At 37.8% G+C, this 19,382-nt stretch overlaps 1 protein-coding gene across 4 annotated transcripts in view; it reads right to left on the bottom strand.

Moving 5' to 3' along the window:
- Window positions 1–19,091, bottom strand: part of PDCD4 (programmed cell death 4) — a 28,674-nt gene extending 9,583 nt beyond the window's left edge. Inside the window, exons 1-6 of one of the 4 annotated variants that reach the window (XM_038578778.1) lie at window positions 18,941–19,091; window positions 14,607–14,713; window positions 8,136–8,438; window positions 6,024–6,118; window positions 4,453–4,566; window positions 656–877 (exon numbers count right to left, since the gene is read on the bottom strand). In XM_038578778.1, the coding sequence (XP_038434706.1) occupies window positions 656–877; window positions 4,453–4,566; window positions 6,024–6,118; window positions 8,136–8,438; window positions 14,607–14,649 (777 nt within the window). In that variant the 5' untranslated portion in view covers window positions 14,650–14,713; window positions 18,941–19,091. Of the gene's footprint in view, window positions 1–655; window positions 878–4,452; window positions 4,567–6,023; window positions 6,119–8,135; window positions 8,439–14,606; window positions 14,714–17,732; window positions 18,055–18,940 lie in introns of those variants that run through there. The other 3 variants (XM_038578782.1, XM_038578781.1, XM_038578779.1) reach the window with 3 other exon arrangements.
- Window positions 19,092–19,382: the final 291 nt, after the last annotated feature.

Here is a 19,382-nt window from a genome sequence, read left to right as displayed (position 1 = left end):
AACAGAAACAGAATTAACTGACCTATAACTCTATTCCTAAATTAAACTCCTACCTTGATTTAAAACTTTGGTCAATAGCAGCAATTTCACACATTTTCATTGTCAAACCAGAAAGTCACATTATAGTATCAGCATGTATCAAATCTAATAAAAATATAAGGCTCTGAGGACAGAATCTAAACAGCAACATAAATCATGAATTTTCTAATTTCCCCACAAAGCTATAAAAGAGAACAGACTTATTTATGATTCTTTTTTTTATGATTCTTTTTATAGTAAACATCACTCAAGCCAATTCAATCTTCAATTAGAACAATCTACATATTTTTGAAATCCTAGCTCATACAATAGCTTAATCACATATAATAGAGAATATAAAGACAGCAAAAGCAATGAACTACAAACTATACAGAGCATGGGTGGAAAAGCAAAATATAAAATTATAGTATGATGAAAACTGTGTTTGAAAACGAAAAAGAAAAGAAAAACAGCTAGACAAAAATATACTAAAATGTCAGAGGGCTATTTTTGTGTGGTAAAAAATACAGGTCATTTTGTCCTCTTTATCTACTAAAATTTCCTAGGAACATGAATTATTTCTATAATTGGAAGTGTAGTGGGGAAGAAAATGAATAAAAAGAAGAGCCATACAAACCTGTGGTGCTCTAGGAGTATCCAATGCCAGTTCAGGTAGATCTTTCAATAATTTGTCAAATGATTTTTCTACATCATTTGTGCTCATTACTGTCCCACAAAGGTCAGAAAGCAGCTTAGATGTCATTTCTCTATGACTAGCCTTTCCCTCCAATGCCAAGGACACTGCCAACACTGGTACCCCACTCTTCATTTCACCAAGGTTTAAATCTCTTAGCATTTCCTATTAAAAAAGGAAAAAAAAAAAAAACTAAAAAGTATGTCAATTGCTTTTAATTCAATATAATTTTATTTTTGAAAATTCAAGATTTTATCCATATATCCTTACCTTTTCCTCTGGAAGTAATCAGAAAAGCAGTCAATTTTGTAGAATAGGATAAATACATCTTTCTTTCTATGCATATAAATTAAATGCTGATCCATTTGGCAAGCTTTAACTATCTGAACATCACCGAACTCAAGAATGTGAATTATACCTAAAACAGTATTAAGCTATATACTGCTAATAAGTTTGATTTTAGGAATTAATTAACCCTGTGTCTTATAATTCTAAAAAATTTTTCTTATTTAAATAATCTCAAAACCAATATGGGGCTCAAACTCACAACCCCAAGATCAAGAGTCACATACTCTTCCAACTGAGCCAGTCAGGTGTTCCTAATTTCTAGGAATATTTTTTCTATGAATATTTGTGGTAAGATTCATTTCATATTATCATAAGCTGTTTATAGTCTACCTTTCCTCTAAGTTTTCTCTTCCCACTAAAGTTTACTTTATACTGTTCATATAAGTTTAAAAGAAGATCTTAAACCATTGTTTTTAAGTCAAGTTATTTCTTTAAATGCTGGGATTAAGTCAAATTTTCCTATTAAAAATATAATAGCAGCTGCTAATACTAACTACTGTATATAATGTATCAAGCATTGTAACAGCCACTTTAGTTTCTATTATCTTATTTAAGACTCAACCCTTTCAGGGAGGTATCATCATACCCAAAGTAATGAAAAATTGAGTATTTGCTAAGGACATATAGCTGGAGTGGCCAAGTTGGAAGTTGAATATAGGCAGTATGTCCCTAGAGGCTAACTTGTAACTCAGTTACTCAGAGTAACTTAGAGTACCTTCCCTTTTACTTATAGATCTATCAAAGTATTTAAACCATGTTATACAGCTATAAGGGTGCCAGAACTATTTTCACAGCCACCTAATGCTGTCCTTGTTAACAGTTTCTTCCCACTGAATTTCATCTCCTGAACTGTGCTTGCACTGACTCACTGCCTTTAAACATGATACTTCTCAGAACACCTGGGTAGCTCAGTGGTTGAGTGTCTACCTTTCGCTCAGGGTGTGATCTCCATGTCCTGGGATGGAGTCCCACATCAGGCTCCTACAGGGAGCCTACTTCTCCCTCTGCCTATATCTCTGTTTCTCTGTCTCTCATGAATAAAAAAATAAAATCTTAAAAAATAAACAAACAAACAGGGATACTTCTCCTTTCTGGAAAACTCTTCAACCATCTTACCCTGGCAAACTTCTAATCACTCTTATGTAGCTCAGAATCATCTCAATTTTATGCTTCCATAACACTGCGCTTATAGTACTACTCAGTTAATAAGTATACATAGTATACCACTAGTCCTATGCTAGGTAGATAGAATTTCATTTTTTTTTTAAGATTTTTTATTTATTTATTCATGAGGGACAGAGAGAGAGAGAGAGAGAGAGAGAGAGAGAGAGAGAGAGAGGCAGAGACACAGGCAGAGGGAGAAGCAGGCTCCATGCAGGGAGCCTGATGTGGGACTTGATCCCAGGTCTCCAGGATCATGCCCTGGGCCAAAGGCAGATGCTCAACTGCTGAGCCATTGGGGCTGCCCTAGATAGGATTTCAATGGTCTGCCCCTATAATACTTAAACTCCACCTCTACTACAGAAGGCTTTACATTTTATTTTAATAATCTGTTTATAATATCATTTCTCCTCACTTGGCCAAGCTTCAGAAGGGCAAGAAAAACCTATTACAAATTCCTTCACATGGTATGTACTGAATGAATATTTGTTTTACGAGCGCCTGGGTGGCTCAGTCTGTTAAGCATCTGCCTTCTGCTCAGGTCATGATCCCAGGGTCCTGAGATTGAGCCACACGTCAGGCTCCCTGCTCAGTAGAGAGCCTGCTTCTCCCTCTCTCTCTCTGCTACTCCCCTGCTTGTGCTCTCTCTCTCTCTGTCAAATAAATAAAATCTTTGAAAAACCCAACAAATATTCATGTTCAAATCCTACAAATCTAAGGATATCAGATCTCATGGTATCAGACAAACTAAGAAAGCCCAGTATGAAATATAAGAGTCTAAATTATAAAAGCCTTCATGGGATCCCTGGATGGCACAGCAGTTTGGCGCCTGCCTTTGGCGCCAGGTGATCCTGGAGACCTGGGATCAAGTCCAGGTGATCAAGTCCAGGATCAAGACCTGGGATCACCTCCAGGTGATCCTGGAGACCTGGGATCAAGTCCCACGTCTGGCTCCCTGCATGGAGCCTGTGTCTCTGCCTCTCTCTCCGTGTCGATCATAAATAAATAAATTTAAAAAAAAATCATAAAAGCCTTCAAAGAATTGCAATTTGAAAAAAAAGGGGGGAAGGCCTGGGTGGCTCAGTGGTTGAGCATCTGCCTTTGGCTCAGGGCATGATCCTGGGGTCCTGGGATTGAGTCCCACATCAGGCTCCCTGCAGGGAGCCTGCTTCTCCCTCCACCGATGATGTCTCTGCCTCTCTCTCTGTCACTCTCATGAATAAATAAATAAAATCTTAAAAAAAAAAAAAGTTGCCATTTTAGTACTTCAAGTCTGTAATCCTAGTTAGGTAGCTTTATTTTACCTTTTTAGATATACTTTATGAACAATTCATAACACAGGAAATATTCCCGTGCAAATTATGTTTCTTTTTTTTTTTAAGATTTTATTAATGTATTCATGAGAGACACAGGGAGAAGCAGAGACATAGGCAAAGGGAGAAGCAGGCTCCCTGCAGGAAGTCCAATGTGGGACTTGATCCTGGAGTTCCGGAGGCAAAGGCAGACGCTCAACTGCTGAGCCACCCAGGCATCCTACAAATTATGTTTCAAAAATACACTTTTTCTCTTGGTTTCTGCATATATTCTTTTTCAAATCTTTGTATCTATGTTCTCTTTCTTTTGGATAGACTACAAAGATAAATTTTATCTTAATCCTGAGCATTTAAATGAATGTCAAAAAAAAAATAGAACTAAATCAGTCATTTTTAACTGAGATCCTTAAAGAGATTTAAGAAGGTCTATAGATGCTAGAAATTATTAGTATTATTTTATACACTATAAATTATAAAAATATATAACTACAATAATTGTTAAAATATTACTGTGCTGTTTTTCAGGGGAAAAAATGGCATATAGCCCTCATCACATGCCAAAAAAGAAAGAGCTAATCTATATTAAAGAAATTTTACTCCACTTCTTAGAAATTCATTTATGCAAAAGAAAATGCTTAAACTTGGGACGCCTGGGTGGCTCAGCGGTTGAGCATCTGCCTTCGGATCAGGGCATGATTCCAGAGTTCCGGGATCGAGTCTCACATCAGGCTCCCCGCAGGGAGCTTGCTTCTCCCTCTGCCTGTGTCTCTGCTACTCTCTGTGTCTCTCATGAATAAATGAAACCTTTAAAAAAAATACTTATTCTGTGATTCAAGATCATTTTGGATATGATGTTTTTCTTTTAACAGTGTTTTCTTTACTATATTAAATAAATCATACTTCCAATTTTAAACCTACCGCAACTTCATTAGTATCTCCATGCTCAAAATATTCCTGTATGATTGGTGTTAAAGTCTTCTCAAATGCTGTTTCATCCAAAGGCAAAACTACAGTTTCATAAACACAGTTCTCCTGGGAGGGAAAGAGTTATAAATTAATGGACGTAACGATTCAGACAATATTAGAATATTTAGCAAAGATTCTATGGTATTTGAGTCCTACATTTTTTCATGTTCTCTTAGAAATATTTCCATGTTCAACAATTAGCTAAAATAGTTATACAAACAATATGGAATAAAAACAATATAATTTCCGGTCTGTAATTCTCATCACCTTGTGTTATTTTCATGCAAAGACAGTACTTCAAAACAGATGTCATGATGTCTGGGATTTGTTTCAAAATAATCCAGAGCCTGGGGTGCGGAATGCATGCAGGGGGATACAAGAGGAAAAATATATGGAGGTACAGGATAAAACAAGATTAACCATGAGTTATTAATTATTGAAGTTGGTAAAGCTGGGAGATGAGTACAAGCATTTTCGTTATACTATTCTACTTATTGTCTAAGTTAGAAATTTTCCATTAAAAATATATATGTTCATTATAAAATCTGTTAAAAATTTACACCCTCTTGGATCTAAGTGAAATAAGCTAAGTGAAATAAGGCTAAGACAAATACCATATGATTTCACTCGTATGTGGAATCAAAAGCAAGTAAACAAAAAAAGAATCAGACTTGTAAACCCAGAGAACAAACTGACAGTTGCCAGAGGGGAGGGGCCTCCAGCTATGGAAGGAGCAAGTTATGGGAATAAAAGGTACAGCATAAGGAAGAAAAAACAAAATTTACATTCTCAACACTGAAAAAAAGATAGTAGAAAAAAGATAATCCCAAATAAAATTTACCACAGAGTTACCATCCTAAACAGTAATATTTTAAAAGAAACCTCATATCTATAAATCTTATGATGTTCAAAAGAATATACATTCTTCCCAGTTATCATTACTAAAGAAACTCTGTTGTATTACCTCAACAGAATTTATCGAAAAACAGTCAACTTGGGGCACCTGGGTGGTTCAGTTGGTTAAATGTCTGGTTCAGCTTTGGCCATGACCCCAGGGGCCTGGGACTGAACCTTGATCAGGCTCCCTGCTCAACAGAGAATGTGCTTCTCCCTCTGTCCCTCCCCCCACTCATACCCATTCTCCCCCCACTCCAGCTCCCACCAAAATTAATAAAATCTTTTTTAAAAAAAGTCAATCCAATAATCCTACATGAATCGGTAAAGACCTACTTTTGACTTCAGAAATGAAGTGAAAATTATGCATATATCAGTTAATTTGGTTTCCTAATCCAAAATTTACCTAAAACTCTGAAAGTACTGAGTGTATGTATGATTTAGATACACTAATGTATGTGTATACACATATATACACACACACACTATAAATCATATATACATAATGTGACAGGCACCAAGTACAGATACAGAATGTATGATTTGACAAATGTATGAATAAACTACAGACCTAAAGTCAAAAAAATTGTATTTTAAACACAGATTAAAAAAAAAAAAGACATGGATACCTGGTCATCATCATAGTTAGGATCTTTCACATCCACCTCTTCCACATCATACACCTGTCCGGGTGTACCCCATACACCTTTGCCTCCTGCACCACCTGAAAAAGTTTAGAAATGAGAAAGAAAAGACCAAAACTTCATAGTTCATAAATTTTTATTGAAATCTGAAATAATTCTAGATATTCAGATATTAAATAATAGTTTAAAAACTGTAATTTCTGTTCCAGTTTTTTCCAGTTGAGTTATACTTTAAACCTCTTTTTTCTCTAATCCCTGCTTTTTCAGTAATTATTAAATATAACATATTTCTAAAACATTGAGTTGAAATAGCTTACAGTTAAAACTAAAAAGGCAGATGCTTTAAAATGAAAGCAAAAACAAAACAAAAATCAGAAAAATAACTATTATCAGGGACCCCACGGGATGTGATGATATAGCTGAACTCTAAATTTTATTTGACATTTCATAAGACCAAAACAAAAAGAAACACGTTGGGCCAATAAGAGGTGGCATAGAAAACTCAATAAAGGAGAAATTATTTGACAAAGCACAGTTTCCACTCTGTTTTTTCAATGTTTTGGGTTTTTTTGTTTTTGTTTTTTTTTTTGTTTTTTCAATGTTAAATACTTTTTAAATGTAATAATACATATTAACTACCCTTGACAACTAGCAATGTTATGAACAACTAAGCTATTTAAGCATTAACTGCACTGATCATTTTCTCTGTACTTTTTTTTTTAAGATTTTATTTATTTATTCATGAGAGAGACAGAGACAGAGAGAGAGAGGCAGAGGGAGAAGCAGGCTCCATGCAGGGAGCCTGACATGGGACTTGATCCCCGGGTCCCCAGGATCACACCCTGGGCTGAAGGCAGCACCAAGCTGTTGAGCCACCTGAGTTGCCCTTTCTCTGTCCTTCTATATACAAACTGACCAGCTGAAGTTTAACAATTCCAATTTTCAAGGTGGTTTGTCTACAAAAACTTATTGAAGTATTTTTATAACGCTTAATAGATTGTATAATTTTTTAAGAACTTTCCAGTATCACCAATTTCTTTGAGGTTGTAGTTATACCAAGACTAGAGCAAAACAGAATCTGATTACTAGGATTCATTCTGATCCAACCAATGGTTATAGAGTCATTCAGCAAGAGTAAAAGTTTTTGACCAATCACAAAAACATTTTACATGAATCCTAGGCTATAAATTGAAGTTCACACCATTCAGAAGCTGTGAAATCCCCAAATTGTATCAAAATCCTACCACAGACCAAAGCTAACATCCCTCATCAACAAATACTTAAGTATCTACAACTGCTCATCACTACTCCAGGCACTAGACATGGCAGTGAAATAGACCAGTCTACTATAGTTTCCAAAAGATACTACAACCTGGCTGGCTCACTTGGTAGAGCATGCAACTCTTCTTGATCTTGGAGTTACAGGTTCAAGCCCCATGTTAGGTAATAAAGATTACTTAAAAAATAAAATCTTGTAATAAATTACATTGAATGAATGAAAGGATGGATAGTAAGAAAAGAACGAACAAACTTGGAACTTGGATCTACGAAATCATTAAAATTCTGTTTCAGTTATTACCAATCTAATTTATATTTATCTAATTTATATTTATCATGTATTCTTTAAAAAGGACATAATTACATTCATTAGATAATAGGTATGATCAATTTTTTAAACTTTTGTTTATTAAGTAATCTCTACCTGCAATGAGGGACTCAAATTCATGACCCCAAGATCAAGAGTGACATACTCCACTGACTGAGCTAGCCAGGTGCCCCAGGTATGATGAATTTCTGACCCTACTTTCAAGCAAGTTAGAGAACACATGTACAATTCCTAACTGTACAAAAAAAACCCATGTGTATTTTGTGAAAATAATAAAGTTCTGTTCCAAAAAATAATCTCCTCCGAAAAATCACTCAATTTAAGGAAAATGTGGGATGGTCTTCAGATTACTTTGTAAAAATATACATAAATCATAAAATCTTGCATTATCATTGTTTAAGTTTCTTACATTCCTGGAACAAGGAAACCATCATGTAAAGAACCAGCTATACTGTTTTCTATTTGTTTCCTCAGACATGGAATATACCAACCTTTCTTTGGTAGTCCTCTTCCTTTCCCAGATCTGGATCGCCTATCTAGCAACCTTCCCTTTGGACTGGTTGGTACAGTTACTCCACTTCTAAGGGCTTCGCTTCCATTATCACTGACTGAATCGCCTCTGCCAGAGTCCCGGGATGAGTTTTTCCTCAGGCGCCTTTTTGCCTTGGCATTAATTCTAGCTTCATTAATGGAGGATGCCGAAATCCAATTTCCATTGATCTCATTTTTTATTTCCTCAGTCCCAGCATTTTCTTCATCACCAGAAAAGAGAGAGTCGCTTAAATTATCAGGATCTTAAAAAGGAAAATGAAAAAAGAAAATTCTACATAAGTACTTTTTTTTTCTACATAAGTACTTTTTCTACATAAGTACTTTAATCATCCACTGTTATACCAGTTATCATTACAAGTTATATTAGTTGAAGCACATGAAATTACTATTTTTTAGGTCAGTAACTCACATATTGGCAATTTCATATGATTCCCTCTAATAAATGACAACTAAACAGGACTGCTTGTTACATTATCATAGAAAGTAAACTAAGACAGTGAATTTTAATGAACAGAGTTTAATGAAAGCATGTTATCTCACATGTTTAGAAAATAACATCTATGTTAATATACAACCATATTTAGACTTTTGTGAGCTAAGAGAGTTAAGTAATTGGAGATAGTAAGAAAATACTAAGAATCCTGAAAGAAGAAAGATAAATATTTACAGAATGCCTACTATCATTTACCAGGCATTGTGCTGGATGCTTTGTCATTTACCCACAAGTTTGAGAGCTAATTGTTACATACAGGATCATTAATACTGATAAGGAAACTAAGGCTGAGAGTATTTAAATAATGTGCCAAACATCTCCTGATTAACTACAGACAGTTGAAATATTACTAATTCAAAGAGCCTGAAAGGTATTTGGCAAATAAATGATCACATATGATTACTGAGCTGAATTGTTGAGGATTCACTGCTTTCAATAATAAAGCTTGAAAAAAAAAAATAAAGTTTGCTTTCAAAGCTCTAATTCACTTCTAGAAGCTTGACTTATATTACTTATCATACTCGGAAAATCTTCCAGCCTATGTAAGATTTGTACATTATTCCCTGAAAAATAGCAACATAATTGGAGTTTCCAATGGTCTCATTTATTTTTTTTTAAGATTTTATTTATTTATTCATGATAGACATAGGGGGAGAGAGAGGCAGAGACACAGGCAGAGGGAGAAGCAGGCTCCATGCAGGGAGCCCAATGTGGGACTCGATCCCAGGACTCCAGGATCGTGCCCTGGGCCAAAGGCAGGCGCCAAACCGCTAAGCCACCCAGGGATACCCCAATGGTCTCATTTAGAATGTCATCCCCACTGCTCTTTTCACTTATCAAAATCCTTTAGGATATACTCAAGTTATTTTACCTCCATAAAAACTTTCCTAACAATTCTAGCCACAAGAATACTAATGCCCACACACCATTCATTTACCTAATCATGGAAACACTTTGTTATTTCTATTTATGTAGCAGTCTTACTTTTCCAAATAAGTCATAAGCCTCAAAAGAGGAGCCATGCCTTTACCTGTACTTCTCTGGACCCTCAGCAACTAATAGAGTATCCTTCATACTATCAATTCAAATGTCCATGGAGATCAATGGCATGAAGACTTTGGCTTTGCCCTGAAAACTTTCTATGTCAACAAGCTACTGAATTAGTTACCCTTGAGTCAGAGTTCTGTTCATTGTGGCTAACTCAAGTCAGAGCTGAATCCCTCAAATGGTCTTACATATCTCTAAATGTAATTAGACTATGTCAAGTCTATGTGTATAGGCTTTAACACATCTTAAGATAATATGTTGAAACTTAAAATTTCTTAAATCAATCTATAAAAAACATAGACGTGTTAAAATATTTGTAATTCTTGACAGAAAGTATAAAAGAACAAACACTGTGGTAATAAAAAACATAATTAAGTAGAGTCCAATTACATCATTAGTCTTCTAAATAGTCTCTATGCCTTCAATCTTCAAACCATTCTCAAACTGCATGAAAACTGATTTTCTAAAACAGGCCCCCGCTGAAAACCCTTTGAAGGTATTTCTACTAGGTCAAAATAAAACTTAAATTCATTACTTTGTAACTTAAGATCCTTCATGATCTTGCCCCTGCTTACATCATCTGAATAACTGCTGACCACTCTCACATTCAAACAGTCAGAGCTTAAATTTGATATCATAGATAGTGATAGGGGGATTAGTCTGAGAAAGGAATACAGATTAGGAAAAAAAGAAAGTACAAAATAGAAAAGCAGCTAAGAAAATCTTGCAATAAATTCATTCACTAACTGAAAAAAATCAAGGGTAATAATTTGGGGGTAAAGTTACAATGAAATCAAAAAGAGCTTTTAAACAGACTAAAGAAGCATGAAATGAAATCTTAAAAGTTTTTAGACTAAGACAGGAAGTCAGAGTTAGAGAGTGAGTTTGCGACATCATCACAATCATCATTAACTACTACAACTACTAGTAGCAGTAGTAGTCGTAGCCGTAATGCAACTTCTTTTTTCATTATCATCATCCTTGTTACTACTAGATACCAGGTTCTATGCTAGGCACTTTACATATATGGTCTATAATCTTCATGAAGCTCCAAAATAAAACTGTTTATCTTCAATTTACAGATGGAAGATGTTTCACAGAAAAGTTACATATCTAAAAAAAGACTGTGGCCAGGATTCAAATCCACATTTAAATCTCAGATGACTGCAACTGTAAAAAATACAGAACTAGAGTAGAGCAGAGTAGTGACAGCTAAAGAGACAGGACAAGGGAGTGATTATTAAAAGAGAAAACAAGAAGAGGAAGGAGCAAAAAAGACCAGAGATGAGACAAGTTAGATGGAATTTCAAGAGCATGCAAGTGATGAAAGTATTACATATTTACCTGTAACATACTGCTTTCATTATTCTATGACAGCAAACCACCAAACTCGTCCAGAAGATAAAGGACTTAAATTATAATGAAATGCTTTAAGCTGTCACTTGGAGTACTAAAGCATTCAATTTCAACATATTGGCCACAATTGAGTTTCATTTCAACTATTTTAAGATTTTATTTATTCATGAGAGATACAGAGAGGGAGGGGGAGAAGGGGAAGGGAGGGGGAGGCGGGGGGGGGAGAAAGGGGGAGATAGGGGGAGAGAGGTGGAGGCAGAGACACAGGCAGAGGGAGAAGCAGGCTCCATGCAGGGAGCCTGACGTGGGACTCAATCCCAGGTCCCCAGGATCATGCCCTGGGCTGAAGGCAGCGCTAAACCGCTGAGCCACCTGGGCTGCCATTTCAACTATTTTAATATCCTTCCAAGTATGTTTGTATGACTGCAGCAGAATATATTTAGATATATTTTATCTGTTAGAACTTATAATTTTTTTTAAAGATTTTATTTATTTATTTGAGAGAGTGACAGAGCAAGCATGAACAAGGTGGTGGGGGGATGGGCAGAGGGAGAAGGAGAAGCAGACTCCCCTCTGAGCAGGGAGCTGATGCGAGGCTTGATCCCAGGACCCTGGGATCACGACCTGAGCCGAAGGCAGATGCTTAACCACCTGAGCCACCCAGGCGCCACAGATCTTATAATTTTTAACCCATGTTTCTATCAATTACTCTTTTGTATTTTGCTACTCATATTTATCTGGTTTTTTAACGATTAACTTATTTGAGATAGAGAAAGTGTACATATGAGTGGTGGTGGAGCGTGTGGAAACAGAGAGAAATCCTCAAGCAGACTCCCCACTGAGCACAGGGCCCAATGCGCGGGACTCAATCCCAGAATCCTGAGATCATGACCTGAGCTGAAGTCAGGCGTCATTTGCACTTAACCAACTGAGCCACCCAGGTGCCCCTTATTTACCTAAGTTTTAGCTTCCATAAACCACTATTGATCTGACTTTAAGAAAACCAAAATGCAAAAATAAAAAACCTGAGTACATAATGGCAGTGACTTCAAAATTGTTTTCCACTGTGTACGAATTCCCCTTCTAAATTCTTTGGTATCATAAATAAACAAAAATCTTAAAAAAAAAGAAAAAGAAAAAAGGGGGGTAGGCTGAAACACCTGGGTGGCTCAGCAGTTGAACGCCTGCCTTCGGTTCAGGGTGTGATCCAGAGGGCCCAAGATCAAGTCCCATGTGGGGCTCCTTGCTGGGAGTCTGCTTCTCCCTCTGCCTACGTCTCTGTCTCTCATGAATAAATAAAAATCTTTAAATTCTCTGGTATCTCAGTAGTAATCAATCTAACTTATAGTATAACAGTACCAAACAATCAAATTTTCTATTAATGGTCCATTGATTGGCATAATTATAATTGATAATATTAGCACATTTTCATTAGTTACATACAAAATATGTGCTATGGGCATGACACACACACTATGATGTCACTGAATCCTAACAATAAACCTATTGAGAGGGCATTTGTACCCCAGTTTTACATATGAGAAAACTGAAGGTCAGAGCAAATAATCTACTTCCCCAAAGTAACAGAGCTGGTCAAAGTAAAAGTTGAAGTTAATAGGCTAGTCTGATTTGGACTATTTGCTACAGGAGGAATTTGTAGCAAAGATCTGTCTTAGGCTCATTCAAGTATTAAAGAACTACAAGTCCTTTATATTAAGGCAGTTCTGGTCAGAGGCATCAAGAACAGGGTTAAAGAACTAGAACTTGTTATATACAGAAAGCAAAATATGTAAAATTTAGAATCGTGCTGTCTCACAGAAATATAATGCAGGCCAAATGTGTAATTTTAAATTTCCCAGTATCCATATTAAAAAGAAACAGGCAAAATCAATTTTTAATATATTTGATTTAATCAACTAGATCTATTACAGACTGAACACAGAGTTAATATAAAAAGTTAATGAGGTATTTCATTCATACTAAGTCTCAAGATCTAGAATGTGTTTGTACCTATAGTACATCTCAATTCAGACAAGTGACTTTTCAAGTGTGCAAGAGCCACATGTGGCTAGTAGCTATTGTACTGGGCAGTGCAAAAAATCAGTAATTATGTATATGTGAAATACATTCTTCAAATATATTCTTACCATCCCCACTTCAGTGAAGCAGGGACATGATACCCATTTATAACCCTAAAAAACAAGAACTCATATAGCTATTGTTTATAACAGCACCAAAATAATCATTAATTATTGCAGTAATTTTTTTCAACTATAATTTCCTACCACACATTTTTTTAAAAAACTATGTTTAAAGATTTTATTAATTTATTCATGAGAGACACACAGAGAGAGGCAGAGACAATAGGCAGAGGGAAAAGTAGGCTTCCCGTGGGAAGCCCGATGTGGGAATTGATCCCAGGACCCCGGGATCATGACCCGAGCCAAAGGCAGATGCTCAACCGCTGAGCCACCCAGGTGCCCTCCTACCACACTTTAAATCAGGTTTGTAAATACAAAATGGCAAAGACGTTTCAAAGTGTCGGTTCAGATCAAAGAAAACTATATAATTTGTACACACTGAATTAGAGTCACTGAAAAAAATAAAACTACTACAATATTAAAAAATGAAATATGGTAAGTATATTTAAATCACAAGAAGATCTTTTCAATACTAATAAAATTATACAGCAAAGAATTATCTAAAATATACCAACAGGAAAAGCTCTTACTATTCAGAATATTACAAAATCCTAATTAACTCTACAAAGATTATTCTGAAAGTTAGAAATACATTTTAAGTTGCCTGAAGTTACTCAACATTTAAACATCTATTCCACAGGGCAGCCCTGTGGTTTAGCGCCACCTTCAGTCCAGGGTGCGATCATGGGATCCCAGGATCGAGTCCCATGTCGGGCTTCCTGCACGAGCCTGTTTCTCCCTCTGCCTGTGTCTCTGCCTCTCTCTCTCCCTCTGTCTCTCATGAATAAATAATAAAAATAAAATCAAATAAATAAATAAATAAATAAATAAATAAATAAATAAATAAATAAATAAATATTAACATCTATTCCACAAAACCAATTTTATGATAATGTGCTATTGAAGTATCATGGAAAATCAAGAAAAATACCATCGGTAATATATAAATTATTAGGAAAGAGACCAAAGATACCAGTAGTAATTTATATTGTAGAAATCATTAGCTCATTTGAAAATATTAATGAACAGGTTCACTATTCTTCTCCACTATGTACCATACATAGTTTATTATAAATAGTGGAGAATAAGAAGGTATGGAATGTGAAAGGATGGGCAGAAAAATTAAGAACACATGAAGAATTTCTATAAAAATAGGAATCACAAACAATCTCAAAAATATAACTTGCATTCTTGTAGCATGATTAAGATGCCTTTTTCAAGTAAAGATGGTTTTAATACTGTATTTTCTCAAAATTTTGTAGGGCCTCACATATGCTCACAATATAGTCAAGGTTCAAAATATTCTTACATACCTGCAGGGTTTACATTCAGTATCTGCTCATTTTCTACATCCATCGTTCTTTAATGTTACTTGCACTGATTAAATTCCTATTGGAAGTCTTCCCTTGGGATCTATTTCCTTAAAAAGAAAAAAGTTTCAATGTTGTCCAAACTGACATAATTAATGTAAATTGAATTTTACTTAGTCACACTGTAAAAAAAATCAGACCATAATTTCATTTTTCAAAAAAGAGCTCTTTGAAAAATAGTTTACCACAATTAACATTTGGTTTCAATCTTCCTGACAAGTATATGTGTCCAAAAAATCCGCCCATATTTCTGAATGTGCCAAAGCATCTCTTTAACTTGGAAGTAAAAGATGTATTTACTATACGGGTTTATTTCAAATTAAAGCAGTATATACATACTCCCAAGTTCTTTAGGGCTACCAGGCCTCATAATTAATCTTATGTAATATTGGATAGCTCACTACAGATGAACTATAAGAACAATTATAAAATGCAAGCAACAGTTTTTGTTTTGTTTTTTGGGGTTTTTTTTTTTTTTTTTTGCAAGCAACAGTTTTAATCAAGCATTTCACATGACTGTTAAATTTTTCACACTACAACATATCTGAAGGCGGATAGGTCTGTCATTTCATCACTTAGGTGTCCATAATTACAGTTACAAGACTAAAGTCTGGGAGAAATTTTTGTAAATGGTGTTTTCATAAGAGTATTATTTTCATAATCTGAAAAACCATTCTTTTTTAAATCTTTAAATTTTTTTAAACATTTTATTTTTAAGTAACTTCTACATCCAATATGGGTCTCAAATTTACAATCCTGACTTAGCCAGGCACCTCCTGAGTCTCTTTAAAAAACAAAAACAAAAAAGCCTTGCCTTTAAAAAAGAAATAAATAGAATGGCATTAGCTTTTCAGTATTTTAGACCTCAGTTTCAAAATGGCTTAAAAATTACTGATGCTGAAGGTTTTGATGAAATCAGTTCTTTTATTTAACTTAGTGATATAAATCTAATGTTATTTAAAAGACCATCAAAATGTTTTCATGAAAACTAATACCAGAAGGTATAACCAAATATGATTTTAGAATCTCTCTGTAACTATTTTTTAAAGTTGCTTATAGTACTTAAGCATCAATCCGTTCAAGTCATATAGGTTAGATATAAACCCTCCTATTCATTTATAATTACATTTCACTAGCTGTGTGCTTTCAAGATATTAAATGCACAAATTAATGAAATGACCAATAAAATAATTACAAGAAAGCATATATTTCCAATATAACATAACCTAGTGTTATAGATGTCATTTTAGAATAATAACATATGATGCCTCCTGGGGACTCAACTGACTTTTTTTTTTAAGCAAACTCTACCTCCACCGTGGAGCTCGAACTCATGACTGAAGAAATCAAGAGTCACATGCTCCACTGACTAAGCCAGCCAGGCACCCCTCAACTGACTTTTAAATCCCTTAATATATACTATTTTAACATTTTAAAAGTTTATAGTCCTTTAATCCAGAAAAGAGTATTATTTTGTAAAACAAAAATAAACACACCTTAATGCTAAAATGATCAACTTCCTAATGTGGCATAATCTTTAGGCTACCAGCATACTATCATACCACTTCAGAAGTTAAGAAAATGGTGAGATCGCTCTAATTCTACTCAGAATAAACAGACTTCTGTCATTCTATATAACGACTTTCAGTATCATAAATTTCCAACTCTGGATTTAGGGGGAAAAAATGAACCTTAAAAGATATGTATATAGAGATATATATATAAACAAAAATAGCTTGCAAACCTAAGCATTTAGTCTTTTTCATGTTTGAAAATGCCATGTTTCATTTCAGTATGAGTTACATGTTATACAGGAAAGTAAAAATGTCCTATGATGTGTATATGAGCTTTTTAAACTAGTTACATTAAAAAGTCTTTTTCATATTTGATGCAAGTATAATTTTTGAGAGAATACTTTCTACAGAACCTGGCTAATAAAGGAAATGAAATTATAACTGATGTTTATAAAGCCTCTTATAATTCAGAGAATTTTACATGCATTATTTCATGTACCTCTCAGAGCAACCTTAAGGTATTTACTTCACCTTGCACACAACTAAACAAATTCAGAGAAGGCAGGTGACCTGTCCAAAGAGAGACAGCTGCTCAATCCAAGAACCAGAACCCAGACCTTCTCAATCCATTACTGTTTACACAAGTTCAATACAAGATTTTAATATCCCACAAGATTCTTTTTCAGACAGAAGCTTATTAAAACATAGACTCTTATTACATCAAATCTTTCAATACTACTTTCCAAACACTAAAAATATTTTTTAAACAACTACGCAAAAGCCATTCAACCAGGTAAGAAAATTATTAGGTCTAACTATCACCTACAACCTAGCACATGTTTTTATTAAGTAATCCTAACAATAAATAAATAAATAAATAAATAGCCCTGTGTCCTTAGGCAATGATAACACAATCAAGAACTCAGTCACATTTGATAGCAACACAGACATTTTAAGAATTTAGAGAAAAATAAAGATATATTGCATGTTTCTCCTCTCTTCAAAGTAGTGGAGCTTTTTTCCAGTTTACTCAACAATCCATTAGATTTTTGGCCCCAAACTTAGCAAAAGCAAAAAGCAAAACCTCTAAGCACCATATCCTTAAAACTAAACAATAAAATTTTCAACAAGAAAAGTATGCTTAGAAGTTGGACAAAATTAAGGCTAACATTAAACAGTTTTCATTTCTTCAATGTGTTTTACAGAAACACACTATCAGCATTCAAATGCCATCACATTTCCTAAAAGACAGAGCCTCACCTTCCCACCCTCCCACCCCCAAAATCTGTTTCCTGAAATATACTTCATAAACCACTCTGACAGTTCTGGAGTCAAGTTTAGGCCATATGTAAACCAGGAAATTATTTGTATTCATTCCAGGGCTACAATCACAGCTAATTAGCAACTTAAAATAAAATCAGCTAAAAGTATTTAACCATAATGATGCAAAAAGCAAGCAGCGCAGAAAATACCAAAGTGTCATTTATTTTTGCACTCCCAGCAACTATTTTTCCTTTCTCATCACTACAAGAAAAAGAAAAAAAAAAAAACCCACCAATCAAAATATAATTCAAAGATCCCAGCTGAGATGGTAAGGAATTGAAGAAATCTATAATGAAGGAAGGTTAAGGGCATAAACACGAACCATCAAATTTGGAACACATATGCAGTGCTCCCCTTTTAGAAAAGTATATGGTGGTTTCTTTAAAAAAAACCTCACATTAGTAAGAAGGCCAAAATTCTAAAACTTATCGGTAAAAATACAAGTAAAAATAAGCTGCGACTCTTCCTTCCACACGAAGCTGCGTTTTTGGGGTGGTTTTCATCACTGCAGAGCCTGCTGCACAGGTGCCGGTGGCACAGCCAGTTCTCCCAAGGGCAGGGGCGCGGGAGCCACGGGCCGGTCCGCAGACAGGTTCTGAAGCTCCGGGGGGGGGGGGGGGGGGGGGGCGGGTCACGACCCCTCCTCGCGGGCCCTGCAGCACCAAATTGACGACTGCAGCAGCCACGGCCTGCGTTTCACAGAAAGAGGCCTCTCTTCCCGTCTTTGTTGTCTCTGGGCGGTTTGACTTCAACTAAAGCAGCGACCCTTCGCCCGAGGTCCGCACGCGTCCGCCCCCCGCCCCCCCGCAGCGGGTCCCCGCGGCCCCGGGTCCAGGCCCGCCCCGAAGCGCCGGGGCCTGGGCTCCGGAGCGCGGGCCAGGCGCTGGGGCCGCCGGGCCGGGGGCCGCTCCGGGGAGGGAGGGCCCCGGGGAGGGCGCGAACCCTCCCCGCAGGACCCGGGCAGGCCACAAACACGCCTCCCAACGTCCCCTCTCAGAATGAAAATGAAAACGCGGCGTCCGCGGGGGCGAGGGGCGGCCCGAGGCTGGCTGGAGCCCCGCGCACCCGGCCGAGCGCGGAGCGGGTCCGGGAGCGGGTCCGGGAGCGGGTCCCGGAGGGGGCGGGCCCGCGCCGCGGCGCTCGGGGCCCCGGCCTGGGAGGGAGGAGGGAGCGGGGGGCCGGGGCCGGGGCGGGGGCCGGGGGCCGGGGCGGGGGCCGGGGGCCGGGGGCCGGGGCCCGCCCTCCGCTGCCCGGGGCGTCGGGGCGCCTGCGGCCCTGCTAGCCCGGCTCGGGGGAGGCGGCCGGACCCCGGCCCACCCGGCCGCGCCCCCCCGCCCCCGCCCCCGCCCCCGCCCAACGTGCGGCTGCCTCCGAGGAGGGTCGAGGCTGGGGAGAGGGCGCAGTCGTTCCGGGCGCGCGGGCCGCCCCGCTGGTACTGACCCCTCGGGCCGCCGCCGCCGCCGCTCGCCCGGGTCCGCGTCCGCCGGCCCAGACCCCGCTGCTCAGCGTCCGCCGCCGCCTCCGAGCGCCTCTGCCCCCTCTCGCTCTGTTTGTTTTTGTTTTGTTCTACCCAGTAACACGGGGGCGAGAGGGCCGCGCCTATTGGCCGAAGCGAGGAGGCCCGTCGGCCAATCGTGGCGGTGGAGCGGCCGCTGGGGAGGAAAAGGGAGGGAAGTGAAACGTGGAAAGCCGGGCTGGGGCGCCGGGAGGCGCATGCGCGTCGGGCTCCCGGTCGGCGGGAGGGCGGGAGGCGCTGCGGGATGGAGGCGTAGGCGAAAGGGCAGTGCCCCGGGGCGAGGCCCGCTCACCCATTCCCTTCGCAGGGCGGTCAGCAATCCGGCCTAAATGTTGGGCTTGCAGAGCGTCCCCGCTTCCATTTCCA

This window comes from Canis lupus, chromosome 28 (assembly GCF_011100685.1).
Source record: "Canis lupus familiaris isolate Mischka breed German Shepherd chromosome 28, alternate assembly UU_Cfam_GSD_1.0, whole genome shotgun sequence".
In the NCBI taxonomy this organism is placed as follows: Eukaryota; Metazoa; Chordata; class Mammalia; order Carnivora; family Canidae; genus Canis; species Canis lupus.
The sequence above is the reverse complement of the archived record's forward strand: the minus strand, read 5'-3'. Positions and strand labels throughout refer to the sequence as shown.